This window comes from Lotus japonicus, chromosome 1 (genome assembly GCF_012489685.1).
Source record: "Lotus japonicus ecotype B-129 chromosome 1, LjGifu_v1.2".
NCBI lineage: Eukaryota > Viridiplantae > Streptophyta > Magnoliopsida > Fabales > Fabaceae > Lotus > Lotus japonicus.
Window position 1 is genome coordinate 94,565,597 of NC_080041.1, and position 16,116 is coordinate 94,581,712.

The 16,116-nt window shown below is 34.2% G+C and overlaps 2 protein-coding genes across 3 annotated transcripts; one reads left to right on the top strand and one right to left on the bottom strand.

Moving 5' to 3' along the window:
- Positions 1–2,883: 2,883 nt before the first annotated feature.
- Positions 2,884–4,980, top strand: LOC130727996 (uncharacterized). Of its 2 annotated transcripts, XM_057579314.1 has the most exons (4): positions 2,884–3,072; positions 4,176–4,376; positions 4,462–4,520; positions 4,695–4,980. In XM_057579314.1, the coding sequence occupies exons 1-3, from the start codon at positions 2,962–2,964 to the stop codon at positions 4,513–4,515; spliced, it is 366 nt and encodes a 121-aa protein (XP_057435297.1). In that variant the 5' UTR covers positions 2,884–2,961; the 3' UTR covers positions 4,516–4,520; positions 4,695–4,980. The 2 variants fall into 2 exon arrangements, with proteins under 2 accessions (XP_057435297.1, XP_057435298.1); XM_057579315.1 differs by lacking the exon at positions 4,462–4,520 and having other exon boundaries at positions 2,887–3,072.
- A 1,041-nt stretch (positions 4,981–6,021) lies between these two features.
- On the bottom strand, positions 6,022–14,810 carry LOC130727997 (nucleolar complex-associated protein 3). The gene is made up of 13 exons (XM_057579316.1): positions 14,587–14,810; positions 13,586–13,755; positions 13,281–13,474; positions 12,326–12,534; positions 12,094–12,196; positions 11,676–11,839; positions 10,592–10,730; positions 10,265–10,441; positions 10,043–10,179; positions 8,538–8,867; positions 7,398–7,537; positions 7,165–7,262; positions 6,022–6,686 (listed from the first exon to the last, which is right to left on the bottom strand). The coding sequence occupies exons 1-13, from the start codon at positions 14,745–14,747 to the stop codon at positions 6,192–6,194; spliced, it is 2,517 nt and encodes an 838-aa protein (XP_057435299.1). The 5' UTR covers positions 14,748–14,810; the 3' UTR covers positions 6,022–6,191.
- Between the last annotated feature and the right edge of the window lie 1,306 nt (positions 14,811–16,116).

The window sequence follows — 16,116 nt, forward strand, 5'->3', positions numbered from 1 at the left end:
AATGTAAATGTCATTACAAACGTCACGCTTGACTTGGAGACTAAGGAAAAAGTTGAACGGATCAATTTAGGCCTAAGAATGAAGTGGGAAAGGGTATATTGGGAATTTCGGATGGGCTTGAGATCACGTGGCTCTGTTTCAGAGCCTAATGCAAAGGCTGATACGCAGGTAGGGTTGTGACACGTGGCTGTATGTGTTTCATGGTGGCAACTGGTAAGAGCTTTCTTCATCGTGAAGGGCTCGTTTTCTATTTGGCCTTGTTGCAGCTGCTCGGTTTTAAAGAGTTTTTTATTTTGGATTTTATTTCAGTTTGATATAAAAATTATTTATGAGGGAGTTATAAATGGTAACATTTGTATTCAATTTCAACTATGACGATAAATTAGGCTTCCGATGTAGTTATTCTGATCATTTATATGTGTTGATAGTGTAAACTATGAGCTTGCAAAATAAAGTAATGTGATTTAATGATTGTGTAAAACTTATTTACACGATTAGTGCATAGAAATTAATCTCTTTGTTAAACAATTTTTAATGAATTATAAAAATTAATGAAATAGATTTTCAAGTTAAATATCCACAATAATAATGATATTCATTATAATTGTATTTTTAAAAAAAATCTAGAAAGCAAACTGAAGTGTTTTAGAATAATTTATCCAAGCTTATAGATGTGTTGGCCTTAATTCTATAGACAATGCAATTTTTTTCATTATGCAGTATGGAGTTTGAACTTTTATATTAAGGCACTTGATATGTGTTATGGTCAAGCGATAAAATTTATGAACAATGGATATAATAGTCGATGAAGCTCTAGACAGTCCAAGTTGTGAACAATAGATCAACAGACATTGTTTTCCCGGATGATTGAGATAGTTCATTCTTCATACCATACTTGTGTAGACTATACCAAAAAATGAAGATGAGCGATTGGGATAGTTCACTAGTTTTGTACACCTTTATTGATTTATCTTCAGAGTCTCTTTCTCTTTACTTAGTCACTTGCATTTCTCATTTCTCATGCTAATCTTAGGTAGTTGCAAACTCGTTTTGTAATCATTGAAACACTCTTTCACTTTATGTTGAGATCTCTTTTGACCTAATAAGAGTTAAGAGTATCTTATTATATTTGAGTCTTATCCTAAAGTAATTACGGCAATTTAAATTATTTGCTAGATTGATTTATTTTCTTTTTAACTTATTTAATTACTTTAAAAAAACTTATTTAATTCGGATTATGAGTTTCTGCTTTTAAAAAAAATGTGAATAAGTATTTTGTCTTTTAATTTTAAATATTCACAATATAATTCCTAGTACATTCTATTTCTCTTATCTCCTCTTTTCTTTACATTTGTATGAGCTTTTACGAAGTCAAAATGCTTTTTTCTACTTCATGTGTGAGTCTCTTTTTTTTGGCCAATATGTGTGAGTCAGAATATTCAGAAACTATCATTGGGCTTACACCTCTCTCTTTTTTGTCAATTTAGGTTTACACCTTGAAAATCTAAATAGTCCAGGACCTGATGAGTGATGACCATGATATTAGAAGTTATATAGCCCATGATCACAGCCACCTTGTTGGTTAACGGTGGTTGGTGCACCTTGTTCTCCTACAGTTCAACATACCTTCATATTCCTAAAGGGTCATTTTTTATCAATTTAATTTTTGAGCTATCATTTTTTCCATGATTTTTAGGAAAATCTTAATTTTTGAAGGACGAGCTAACCCATTTTTAAGGCCCAACCCATCCAAACCCACCCACAAAACCTGTTATTACCCTTGACACAAAAAAAACCCTGTTATTACCCGATTTGAACTACCCGTGTCCAAACGATGGTCAAACCTAAGTGAAGCCACCATAGCCTAATTAGTTGGCTCGCGAGATTTTAGCCTGATTGGACGACTTCAGGGTTAAGATTGATTGATCTTGTAACTGGTATTAGTTAGGGAAAGTGGATAAAATCCCTTTACTCTCACTAATTATGGGTCTTTTGCCCATAGAGAGTTTCTTTGCATATGAGAAGAACAAATAATGAAGAAAAAATAGGTAATTAAGAAAAAAATTATAATTAAACAATTTTTTAGTAAGTATCCATTGGACATATATTTGTGTGGTGATTTTTAACTCTGATAATATTTGTGGAGGTTAAAAACCCCTACATAATTATACACAAATAAGGTGAGTGTCTATCAAATATCAATCATAAGAAAGAAAGAAAAAAACACTTTGGTTATGTTTGATATGTTTAGCTGATAAGCTAGCTGAAAGCTAAAAAGCTACGTGATTGAAATAAAAGTATTTGGTAAAAAACTAGCTGTTAAATAAGCTGAAATTGTAAAATAACATAAAAGGACATACTTGTATAATTATTTTTATATTTAATATTACTTTATTTTCACATTAATATCAATATGATATTAATATTAAAAATTTTATCACTTTAAATATTTTTATTAACTCCAGTTATTTATCATCTTATAAATATAATATTTATTTTTATTAATATAATATTTATAATACTTGTGGTGCGTAGCGGTGTGGCAAGAATGGTGGCGGAAATTGCATACGTAAGTGTGAGGGGAAAATATGTTTATTGTTTTTATAAATATATAAGGGTAAAGATAGAATTTTAATAAAATAATAAGGATAAAAATGAGAATAAATTTAATAAGCTTATAGCTTAAAGCTTTAAACTACTAAAATAAGCTCTTTCACCAAACACTTTTGAATAGCTTTTAAGCTAGTCAAATAAACTTTAAGTCAGTCAAATAAGATATAAGCTAGCTGAAATGACATATCAAACATAGCCTTTGTATTGAGCAAGACAGTTGAACGGTCTAGCTCTATCTCTGGTATTAAATGGATATATAAAGAGGACATTTTGGGAAGTTGAACCAATTTGATTGCCACTACAACACAGCAAGAGTGAGTGAGTTATCGAGTGAAGAAGACTGAAACGATGCCGTGCCTGAATCTCTCTACCAACGTTGCCCTCGACGGCGTTGACACCTCTTCCATTCTCTCCGAAGCCACCGCCACCGTCGCCAAGATTGTTGGCAAACCTGAGGCTGTATGCATTCTCTCTCTCTCTCTCTCTCTACTGTGTTTTCATGCCTCAATGCTCTCTTTTTTCCCTGTAATTTATTTTCTGTTTATTGTTTTGGCAATCTTATTCATGCTGATTAAAATGGTAAAATTAGAGGCCTGTGTTGTGTAAAATGAACTTAGGGAAGTAAATTATAGGTGGATAACCCTAACATTTTTGTTTTTCTTGTCTTCAAATTGAGGTTTCATTGTCTCAACTGTTATCTGAAAATTAGGGTTTTCAAATTTTTTTCTTTGCTTTTCCAGTGTTCCAGGTTAATTTGCTGTATAAAGATCTTTTTGGTGTGTATGATGATGAGGTTGGAAATGAGTTTCATTTCTAGTTGGTTGGAAATGAAGGGACACAAACTCTTGGTGTCTGTGTGTGCATATAGCATATTTTGATCTCCATATAATGTTCTATATTTTTCTCTGTTTTGACTATTTTTTCATAGCTTATGGTAGTTTCTTTTTCATTATGTTGAATTAGTTTTATTTAACTTCTAAGAAGGGTGCAAACAATCAAATCAGAATGATTTGAGTATGTATGTTATTTATCAATGCAATGGATCCTTTGATACATGCTCCAAAATGGATAATGAAATCTTAGGTGGTTATTTTTTAAAAAAAGAAACATTTGACGCATCTGTATTATGATTGATCCTAAAGTTGTTTTTTAGTTTGTAATAATATGTCAAGTTAGCCTTCTCAATCCTCTTGCCAAGGTTGTTCTCTGGTGTTAATGTAGTATATTCACACTCAAATCAAGCACATCTTAAGAGAGACAGGAAGAGAAGTGAGATATGATTGGCGATGTGATAGAAAAAGAAGATAGAGATAGGAAGAAAAAGTGGTGTGAATGAAATGGAAGAGCAACTAGGGTGCGAATGAATCAAAACCTTTTTTTTGCGATTTCAGCCTTGTATTTCTATAGTATAAAATGAACTCTTCTGGCTTAATAAATTAAAAAAATATTTGATATTTCTTGTTTTTGTTACACTATTCCTCTTGCTTTGCTACAATATTTTCGTCTTCTGTTTTATTCAGATTGTTCTAAAGTCTTTAGATTCTGCTTTTCTTGGTTTTCAGTATGTGATGATTGTATTGAAAGGATCTGTGCCCATATCTTTTGGTGGGAATGAGCAGCCTGCAGCTTATGGTGAATTGGTGTCTATTGGTGGTCTTAACCCTGATGTGAACAAAAAACTCAGTGCTGCAATCGCTTCTATTCTTGAAACCAAGTTGTCTGTGCCCAAGTCAAGATTCTTCTTGAAATTTTATGACACTAAGGCAAGTATCTAGAATTCAGAGTTGTCCTAGAAAAAGGGGTCTTTGCCTAGCGCCCTTTCTTATTCCATTTTTCCTTTTTGTTTAGGCCCATCAGAGTCAAGAATATGCACAATGTTTGCATGCTTTACACCAGCACTAGATCATGTAAATAGATCCTCACTGTTCAAGACCTTTACTTGCTGCTATAAGCTGCACTTTATAGTCCAACCAGTTTCTTTTGATGCTAATTATCAAAAAAAATTGTTGGTCCAACAAATAGTTGGTTGTTTTATTTGCTGATATTGAATTTTGGTTGATGGTGCTTTCTATGTTCTGCAGGGTTCCAACTTTGGATGGAACGGGTCTACATTCTGAATTTCTCCTTACCTTGGTCGTGTTGCTTTGGATGTTGAAGTGGTTATTATGTTTCAGAATGGTTACTATAAATTTCTGATTCCCTAGTGAGGACATTTTGCCGTTGTAGTTAGATTAAGCTCAAGGACAGACATTATTTGGTAATGCCTAATATGAGCATTGGTTTTGATTGGGAATCATGTAGGGTTAAACTTGAGATCTTGATGATACTTGAGATTTCCTTTTGATATTAATATGACGGTATAATATAGCTCTATGGTATATTAATGGATGGTTTCTAACCTTTATCGGTTAAGTTTGCAGGTTAGTAATACAAACGTATAGCCGTCACCTCCTTTGCATTGTTACCATCATCCGACGAAATCCATCACGATCATTGTCCTTGACACTGTACACAGCCACCATTGGCCAATTCCTTTTGTAGACGCCATTGCCTCGCATTCTCTATCATCATTACCACCACTGTCATCAGGGCCCTCCACCACCGTTGATCACTTTTTACTACTACCACCTCTTACCACACCTTTGTGACCACCAGCACCCTCCTTCACCATCGCCACAGACACTTGTTGCCTTTTGCCGCTGCCACCGAATACTTATTTTTTAAAATCAAAACTAAAATAATGCTCATTAGTGCGGAAGACATCTATTTCAGCAGCTAGTAGGGACTTCTAAAAAATAATAATGGTTCGATAGTTGATTTGCCCCCTCCCGCCATTGGTTTGGTGGAGGACCCTTGGTTGGTTAAATGGTTTGACTGTCATATTGAACTCATTGTGAACCCTAATTTTGTTCATATTGAAAATCTAAAGATAATTTGTTTTTGTCAGTGAAATATATTTTGGAAAAAAATGCATATCATAAAAAAAAACCCCATATGACTACCATGTAATGTAACTTATCTTGCCTGGTAATGTTGTGTACCACAAAACAATGCATCATCTTGAGGCACATTTATTTTTCTTTTTCGATCACATCAAATTCTCTTTCCAGTGGTTTACACTTATTCAGTGTACATCAATCTTTATTGATAATGCCAAATAGCAACACCGGGTAAACAATGATTTTTTAAAACAAGCAAATAACAATACAAAGTTCTAAACTCTACTACCAAAGGATTCTTTCATTCTTTTTGAAAATGTACATCTATTTTATTTATGAAATAATGTGGGTGGATACATTTGAGAGACAAGAATGTCAGGACTGCAAATTTTCAATACTTACGTAGTACTGAAAATTTGGGTACATGTCTCGCAATAGGACACATTTTTTATTTTAGGAAAAAATAAAATTGAGAATAACCATATTAGGTGTCATGCTTTAAAATAAGTGTATTTAATACAGGAGTAACGAAAAAGATTCCTTTTAGGAATGGAACTGTAACAACAAGAGAAATGTAGATAGATATGATAGAAACAACAATGACCATTCTTAGAACCTAAATGCCCATATAAATTATCACTAAGCAATGGCTGATAATCTAGTTGGTTTTGATCGTTGCTTCTTTTGTTTCTTATACTGCTCATATAGCTGCAGTGATCGCGTTGTCCTATCCAACTTACTCCTCAACTTTTCATTCTCCTTGATATCATGAAGAACCATGAAATGGGAACTAAGTTTCTTTCGCAACTCATCATCATTCAGTGGAGTCGTTGCTGTTGTTGAACCAGTGGAAGTTGATGCGGCAGGGCCATTTGTCCGTCGCTTTTTGTTATTTAATTTTATACTGCTAATTTGTGTGAAACACAATTCCTGGTCCAGAGACATTTCCGTAAGAGCTTGTTGAGGAGAGGACCTGGTGTAAAGGACTTGGTTCTGTGCAGAGCTCATGCTTGAAATGCCAGACGCCATTGTTGATATGGATGGATGATAATGCTTGGATAGAAGACTGAGTTCCCACAGTACTGAAGCAAGGGCGCCGCTTAAGTTAGGATCTGTGGAGTATGGTTGATATTTCTGCAAAGGGAGACAGTTGCTGATCAAAATAAATTAAAATAAAATAAAGGGAGCCAGTTTCAGAGTTATTATATTCACATAAGCAGACAGAAAAAGAATGGTCCACACTAAAACATTTTCTAATCACATTCACTGAGCTTTGACATAAACCCTTTACCCTAGCAATTAATATTCACCTAGTTTCTCTTTCAAAAGTAAGATCTATAAACATAAACATAAAAGAATAACTTCAGGCTGATGCAGAAAACTTGGAACAGTTGGTTCGTAACGATGATTTTGCCTACCCAGTTCTTTTCCTTATTTCTTTTATTATGACTCCTTAGGAGATACCTAAACATCTCCCCTCTTTTCGTAAGCTCTCTTCTCCCCATTTAATTCACTTTACTCTACCATAAAGATTGAGAGGAAGAAAACTGTAGAAAAGATTCTGAATGTGGCATTTAATGCAACAAATAATACATGAAAAAAGCAAGCTTACTGAAATTGTGCCAGAAACAGAGCCCCCTCCAATGTCATTTTCCAACAGATTTCTGCACTTAACATTCTTCTGAAGGAGATGCTTCACTGTTACCAAGGCTGAAACAGGTCCAAAGGAAAACTACAAATTAAGTCTGTTTCTCTTTTCCTTTTATTTTCTTTTTCCTCTGTTTTATTTCCAGTTGTAGTAGCATATACAAAGATGAAGGTTGATATATGAATATGAAAACATACCAGCCATGGAATCTGCAGAACCAACACACAATGACAATGTGGCTAAACGTTTTATAAATGCAGCTGCCTTTTGCATGTCCTGTTGCCTATCATCACACAACATTATCTTCAAAGCTTCAGCTAACACCTCCCCTTGATCTCTGTTGTGTAAAAAATGAAACATTAATTGTCTGCAATAACTCAAATCATTAAAATCAAGCTATAAATTTGACTAATAAAATATCCTTGTGCTTTACTGCTTGAAAGCTGAAACAAGGAGGGGGGGAACACCAATAGTGCTTTATGATTCCATAGTTATATCAATGTCTTCATCATACAACAACAAATAACATGCCTTTCCCCACAAGGTGGGGTTAGCTAAATGGCTCAGAGTTCAGATGATACCATAATGCTCTGTCATGTATTAAATTTAAAGCCAAACCATTTATCTCTAATTCTTTGATAATTGTTTGGCTTAAAGTTCTTCTTAGTCTCCAAGTAACTCTAACTGTTTAATTTCCTCCATCTCCTCCACATGGTAAACTCTCCTTACCAGTACTTCTACGAGTCTTTTCTAAATCAATTCAATAACTTTAACTGGATTACTGACCTAATCTGGGAGACAAATTGTAACCATATCCTAGATTGTCAAATAATATAAAATTAGGAATAAATGAAAATTTAATAAATCCAACAAAAAAAAAACTGGTCGTCCTGTGCTGTCAGCAAACATACGCAAATTTTGTGCTTGGTTGATTCTTGAACTTTAAATTGATTGCAGATACCAGAGTCAGGATTTCAATGATAATTCAAGAGGGAACTCACAAATCCAGGGATTAGATAACCCTGGCGCCTCGTATTTTTTCCCACCTATCCCCTTAGACTTCCTCCCTATCCCCTTTCTTATCTGATATTTTTACTTCTTTCCCTCTAAACAATTAAGTTAGAGAGTCATGTTAATTACCTGTAACTAACAGTGACTGACTCATTAACTATCACTATCAGTAACAAAAAGTACTCAGGTAGAAATATAAGAAAACAAACATGCAAGACCGCACACAAACAAGTATATTGACATCAACTGTACATTTTCTGAAACAGGAACATACAGGTCATGTGACAAAAAAAAGAAGTTTTGGGATATTGTATTTTAATGCAAACCTTCCTGGCCTGTATTCAACTATGAGATTGTAAAGATGGACCAAGAAGTCCTGTAAATCAACATTCAAGGCCTCAAGATTGATCCTCATCACTTTAAAAGCAACAATGCAACATTGGAGACGCTCGGATACGCTCAAACATTTAGGACACTTTTCAGAAGTATTGCCTGAGTTGCTACTTCCAGAAGCAAGAACTTTCAGATGGTTCATTAGATCACCCATAAAATCAAGGTCCAGCAGGTGTGAAAATTTTGCCAGTCCTTTCAGGCATGGAGCAAGCAATGGGTGGGGTTCCACTCCAGCAGATAATGCATCAGGATTTTCTTCAGGCCTGATCAAGAAAGTGAATAAAAATTATCGAACACGATGAGAGAAATTGACTTATTCTCAGGTAAAAGTTCCTAAAAGGTTTAACACAAACAAAAAGTGTATGTGAGAAAAATTTAAGCATAGAAAAATATAAAGAATAATAAAATTTAAACACAGCAAGCAATATATACCCCAAAAAAAAACAATAAATATGAAACCAACAAAAATTCCAAGCTGACAGATTTCAAGTATATCTTCATTTTTCTTTGAGTTATATATCCAAGCAGCTTCAAACAACTAATACTATTTGCATATGCATATGTGCAGCGACACATACTTAGAATTGAAGTTCACTTAAATAAAATACAACTTTATTTAACAAGATAAGTAGAGCTTTAAAATAACTATCTACAAGGTTCCAGATATGTAAAAAGTCAATGAAGATGCAATTTATTGTGTAATATAAATCCACAAGCAAATATGAAGCTAGTGTCTTAGATTTGAGTGCAAATGCATGAATTGAATTGCATTGCAAAGTATAATAGAAGAAAAAATATCAATTCAGGGGTTGCAAAAAGGTAAAAATGGGAACCCCACCCCCAAAAAGGGAAATGGGAAGTATTTAAACACATTACGCAAGAAAGAAAAAATACAGAAACAAGTTTTTTTTCAGACGAAGGTAGAAATTCAAATCCCCCACCCCCTATGGTCCCTGCTTTTTCCATTCTTTTCTTGTTTCCAACTGTCCCTAAATAAAACAAGCCTACAAGTCTACAAACAACGGGAATAATCACAGCAAATAGAAAGTGACTGACAACAACACACAAGTCATAAGCATCTGTGGTTCATTGTGCTCACAATTGACATAAAGAAGTAAAGTACAAATCAAGAACTGTGAAAAGTACTAGGCAAATGGTAAAATGTGTACTTATATAAGTCAAAGCATTGCCAGAACGTATATAACATTTGGAAGCTTGCATCAAGAATGGGTTACCAGATCCTAATTCTTTGATTATCTGTATTAGCTGAATGTCATATTTCTTAATTATTACAGGTACTTACATTTTATTTAACCCAGCAACCATCCATCAGTATTTCAGTTGACTAAATATCTCACTAAATGAACAATTGGATTCATAAACCCATGAACATACATGTCTCATCGTAATATAGTATACACATGATAACAAAATAAACCTGGCAACTACAGAATGCATCGTGTGCTTCAAAATGCGAAAATATGTCTCGAACACAGCAGAGAGTGTTTCAGTTTGCATCTGTCTCCTCTCCATAACATCTGTGGTAAGGGATGCAGCCTTGTACTCAGCTTCAATCTACACAAAGCATCATAACAATTCCTTCTCTACCAAAAACAAAAATAACCAGAATAGATTGATTCTTATGGGGAAAAATAATGACCTCCTCTTTTGTCTTAGAAATCGAATCTTTCCTACTTCTCTTTCTGTCATTTTCAGGCAACTGATTTGATGGCTCCATGTTTTTTCTTTTCCAGCCTTTCTTCTTTTTGAATTTCTGATCCTCATCTTTCTTTTCAGACTTCCCAAGATCCTCATCAAATGAAAGAGACAAGAAAACCTGAATAAACATGAAAAGGAACAAACATCACTTAAATGTTCCATATGAAAGAAAATGAGTTTCACTCTGAGAAACTTCATTAGAAAAACAGAAATTTAACAAGTATAGACTCCAACCAAATATAAAGATTGGAAGGGGTGGGACTCTTACCTCAACAGAATCAGGGTGCATCTGGCAATTATGAGCTTTAACATGCTCAGAAATCAATCGAACAGCTTCCACAGTAGCTTCACCGCCATGTTTACCCTCATTTGTAAAGAGAGACTTGATCGTTGAACAACAAAGTTTCCTGTTTAACATAAACAAGAAATGCAAATCAGATACACAATAATAAGTGCACATAAACTTAAGAAACAGAAAATGGATTAATATTCAAATGAATGATCTGAGCTAGGGGAAAAATTGGAAACCCACAAGATAGATTTATCAAACAACTTAGGGGTCACTGTTGTTGTTACATAAAACAGCTTAACAAATGAAACTTTCAAATCTTTCAAATAATTGCAAAATTGAAATTAGAACAATGCTGAAGTTTCAGAACTCAGCTTCCGGTGTGCAGTGGGTATGTTATGAAAAATAACCACCAACAGAACTACCTACCAATAAAGTATTCAGAGACATAACTCAGTATTTAAATGAAACAAAATACTTGAATTATGAAGCCCGGCAACAATTTCCTGTGGTAGAGTTCACTACCCACTTGACTCATTTAGGTTTTTTCTTCATAGAAACAAGTTGTTTCAATTGACAAAGATACAATGATATACACCGTAAGTGCAACTTCAACAATAATATTTGCGTTGTCATAGATAAAGGTATGCTTTGCAAACATGGAAAAATATTCTACATGTACTCCGTCACCACTTCAATCACAAGCAATGAATATGCACGTACCATTCCGACCATAAATGTCTTAAAAGTACTTCCATTAGAAAAGAAAGGAATAGTTTTTTTATACTTTTATAAAATCAAATGCCAGTAAATTACAGACACCTTTCAAACTATAACTACATAAGGCACATTAGCATTTTAATCCATCAAGAAGCCAATTACCCTAGACTTTTCCCTCATGCCCCAAATGACAGTATAGTTTCCTTTACTGATTATGGTTTCTTCAGCCTAAAATATGAACATTTATAAAACTCATTTCATGCTCTTTCATAGGAAATTTGGTAAAATTCTTGAGAAACTTAAATATAACAAAGAGTGACCGACAACAAAGATACAACCGGACCTTATGGCCTCATCACTGGAGCTTATGTTTCTGACAGTAGCCTCCAATAAGCCTTCACGAAAGTTGAAATGGGGATTTGCATCAAGCAAAGAACACATGCAACGAATTGCAACAAGCTGAAACAAGGGCTTCTTTTCTAAGGCTATCAGCCTTTGTAAGTATACCTGATAACATGCATAAACAGAAGTAAAGAAAAAGTAATCTTAGTGGCACAAATATCTAATAAAATTCATATTTTATAATAATTTTAAACAAGCAATCATAAAAAATTTGACCAATTGGGAACATTGGCTCAGGGACAAGAAAACAAGTACCAATGCAAGCACTAGAACTAGAAGTCATATCCGACAGTAAAACTTCCTTTCAGCTAAATCAAGAAATAATAGTAATTATACAACACTGAAGCAAGAATATGAACCTTGTATGAAGAAAGAAGAGTTGATTCATAATAACGCATCTTTCTAACAGTCTTTGAAACCTTCATTTCTTGTTCCTTTTCAGTAGGAAGCCTTATCCGATAGCTGCACATCACATGCAATGATGTCAAAGTGATAATATTACAAATAAATAGTGCAGAAGCAAATCAAATGCAGATTATCATAATATCAATACATATAAAATGTGCATTAAAATATGAGTGTCAGGCATACCCAGGGACAATATCTTTGAAAACAGCCAAGAGGGATAGAAGTCCAAGTTTAACAATTGTATGGTCATTATCCTTTGAAATCTGTACCATCTCCTTCAGAAATTTAATATTGGACTCTGGGTCTGTAAGCAAGGCATTTCCCAATTCTGCAAGTTTACACTTTTTAGTTTCAAATGTCTCCTCAGCTTCAAGATCTTCTTTAACCTCAGCCTAAAAAACGAAAAAATAACGAATAAAAAATTATGTTTCAAACATTGAATTCAATTATGTGTCTAGGTGGCAGTTAAAGAGAATATATGACATTTGCAATCAATCCTTAATTTAATCACTGAACGATTAGGGTGTTGCCAAATTTGTCCTCTAAAGATTTTTGTCCCTAAATAAGTCTTTTGAAAATTGAAGTGTTGTCATATTAGTCCACTGAACTTTTCACTATATTAGTTCATCAATAATTCACAATTATCATTTGTCACCAACTCCATCCTTGCCTGTCACCACTTTACTCTATCGCAAGGATGACTTTGGTGACATTGTGTCCCTTAGAGAGGCAGCATAATCTTTGCAGGACAGAGTCAATGTTTTAAACTTGCAACTAAGTTAATAAAACAAATTCAGTGAAAGGCAACCTAATCTTTGCAGAATTATTGAAGTGACGGCATTTTTACAGTTAAAAGCATAGAGACAAACTTGAAATTGAATGAATGAAAAATATCAGCAAATTTTTTAAATCGTCAAATTAACAATTATCATACATGTTTGTGACAAATGATTCATCAGAACATCCATAAAACAGATGAATGCAAGAAATAAAAAAAATATAGCTTACTTTTAGAATATTTTCTTGGCTTTTTTTCTTTTATGAAAAACCGATACAGTATTTCGAATTTAGAAATAAAAGGATCCATCAAACCATATAAAGTAGTTAAAATAATATTGTTGAAAAGGTTAGACAATACCAGTACTGCTGCTTGTGGTGTTTCTTCCACTTCTGCTTTAGGCACCTCCTTCCCATGTTTTTTCTCCTCTTTCCTCATTTTCTTAAGCTTGGCTCTCTTTTCAGCCTTAGTTAGCTTCACTAGACCTTTGTCAACATTTTCATCCTCTCCAGCTTCCTCTTCATTTGGACCATTTTCTGATACCCTATTTGTAGCTGCAGAATGTGAGAACAGCATCCGTTACCAATCCGTTAACAATAAAAGAAAGAGAAGAATGATCAGGTGACCATAATACACAAGTTTTATAGAAGAAAACACTTGGATACCTGTTCGGTAATAGAGTTTCCCATCCAAGGTCTTGATTGGAAGAGCGTCTACACGATCAACCTGCAAACCTGTTTCCTCTTTCTCTTTCTTGAGAGCAGTCTTTTGCATGCGCTGCTCATAAAGTTTCTCCAACGCATCATCTTTAGCATCAGCAACCCGTGTAACATGCCTTAGGAAACACAAGAAAGTTATATGTAAGTCACTCCATCACATAAAACTCATAACAACATTCTAACTCAGATAAGCTAAACTGCTATAACTTAAAAAGAGAAACATAATATATTAATACGATATAAGTCATGGAAACAAACTCTTCCAACTAAGCTGTAAATTCCAAATACAGGGAAAAAGCAAAAAAAGACTAAGAGCCATACTACAGCTAAGAAAACAAAATCAGCAAGGAAATAGCAAATGTGGCAAGTACACCAACAGGCTAAGGGGAAGCAAAGGAAATCAAAAAACAGAATGCGTGCATCAGACATAGAGCAGCTTCTTGTACAGCCCTTAACTAAAGCATACGCACAGCGGACAACCACACAGCTCTGTAGGCTAAGATAGTACCAAACCAAAGCCACTTAAAGCTAAGACCTTAGTAACTTTTTCCAAACAGCAATGAATGCACAGTATTAGAGGTTAACATCAGACCTGGACACAGCTACAAAACCAGATTGCAAAAACAATGCCCAAATAGCATTAGTCCTATCACATCCTGTTTTTGCCAATTGTTAAAATTTTAACAGTGCAAGCAAAATAAATTAACAAAATTCATGCTCAATTTAAAGCTAATTACTATCGAAAGTTCGGAACGATGAGTCTGCAAAAAAAAATCTATCTGTATAAATAATATGACTTAAATCAAGCTTCTTCAAGTGAAAAAAAAAATTCAAAACTGATATTTCTTATCCCCTATTCATAATCATAAATTGTAACAAAAAAGACCTAAAACTTTGAGAAACAAGGGAAGGGTACTGGCTCAAGAATTTTGGAGAAAGGTTGGAACCTGGTGATTGATTGGGTGTCCAAGGTGGAAAGCAAGGAGGCAAAGGCGCGGTTGTCCTTGACGAATTGGAGGTCATCATCGGAAATCTCAACTTCGTCGTCTGGAATCTCCGGCGGGAGTTCCGGCGGAAGAATGATCTTTTGCTTCGGCTTCTTCCCCATCGTTCAGTCTCGTTGGGCGGAAGAAAGAGGGTTTTTGTTTTGGTTCAAGAAGAAAGAAGGGTTTAGGGTTTAGGCTGTGAGGCACTTGTAAATTTTATTTTTAACTAACTAGTAAATTTTATTTTTCATTGTAAAATACATATTTAACTATGACAATCATTTCATAGTAAATTAATTTTTTATTTTTTCACTAAAATTCATCATTTTTTTTATAAATAGAGACTTGGTTCATTTGATTTGAACACAGGAAAAAAAAAACGACATTTTTCCCTCTAGTTTTTCTATTTAGTCTCCAAAAAACTCTTGTTTGTAGCTTTAAACATATTTTTAGTGAAATGGATCCCAACAATAATTATTTTAACACTCAAAACTCTGCCAATTACCATTTCAACTACCAAAATCCCAACAACTACAGAATTCAAAATGAATCTTCCAACCAACGAGTTCCCCAAAATATACCAAGTTATGGATTTTCGCCAAATTTCATCATGCTGTCATCTAATCCAAAAACATTAAAGAAAGTAAGAATATGAAATAAAAGTGGTGGGGTAGGGTGCTGAATTTTATTAAACAAAACCATTGTAGTGAGTAAAAGTTGAATGTGTATTGAATTATTAGGTGGAAGAGAGAAGATGATGTGGAATGTAAAAAGTGAAAAAAGTAGGGTGTTGAATGAAAAAACCATTATACATAGCCGGAGGGAAGAACGAGTTTAATACTTTCTTGAGACAAATTGATAGATTTTTTCATTCCACTCCGACCAACATAATCAAGCATAAAACACGGTTTATATGTGGAATCATAATTATTGAAAAGTTAATTGGTCAATTCCAATTTCAATTCCAACTGTTTTCCCAACTTATTTATGATGTGTTTATCACCGCTTTCTTTTAATTGTTGTACTCATTACTTAGGTGATTTTGCTAAAGTACGACATTGTATATGTAATTTTCTTATGGACACGATACAACCCTTACAAGCTAGCTTTCATCAAAGAAGTAGTTTCCCCAGTAGAAATCGGTGAACCCTCATGGTGAGTTCAGTCCATACCTTCCAAGCGGGCACAAATAAGCACGTCATCTGCAAAGAGCTAGACATAATTGAGGAACTAAAAGAGGTGGAAAACATATGAGAAGTTGTTGTGAGGTAGAAGATAAAGTCTTGATACAACTCATCTGTGATTGTTATAAGCTTCTGACTCGGAGTTTTGATCCTGTGAAGAGCATATATTGGCCCTAGAGGAATTGAGGAGGACAAGTTCACCTCAAATTAGGATTGACACCGGAAAAGTAGTGTACATGATGTTGACTTTGCAAGGAAAAGAAGTGATGTCGTACTTGAATATCACCAACCTTAGGAGGTATTAAAG

Coding starts and splice junctions, on each gene's coding strand:
- LOC130727996 (XM_057579314.1), top strand. CDS start 2,962: ATGCCGTGCCTGAATCTCTCTACCAACGTTGCCCTCGACGGCGTTGAC. Junction 3,073..4,175: donor TTGTTGGCAAACCTGAGGCT/GTATGCATTCTC, acceptor CTTGGTTTTCAG/TATGTGATGATTGTATTGAA. Junction 4,377..4,461: donor TGAAATTTTATGACACTAAG/GCAAGTATCTAG, acceptor CTTTTTGTTTAG/GCCCATCAGAGTCAAGAATA.
- LOC130727997 (XM_057579316.1), bottom strand. CDS start 14,747: ATGGGGAAGAAGCCGAAGCAAAAGATCATTCTTCCGCCGGAACTCCCG. Junction 10,180..10,264: donor TTTCTAAGACAAAAGAGGAG/GTCATTATTTTT, acceptor TGCTTTGTGTAG/ATTGAAGCTGAGTACAAGGC. Junction 8,868..10,042: donor ATGCATTCTGTAGTTGCCAG/GTTTATTTTGTT, acceptor TTTCTTGATCAG/GCCTGAAGAAAATCCTGATG.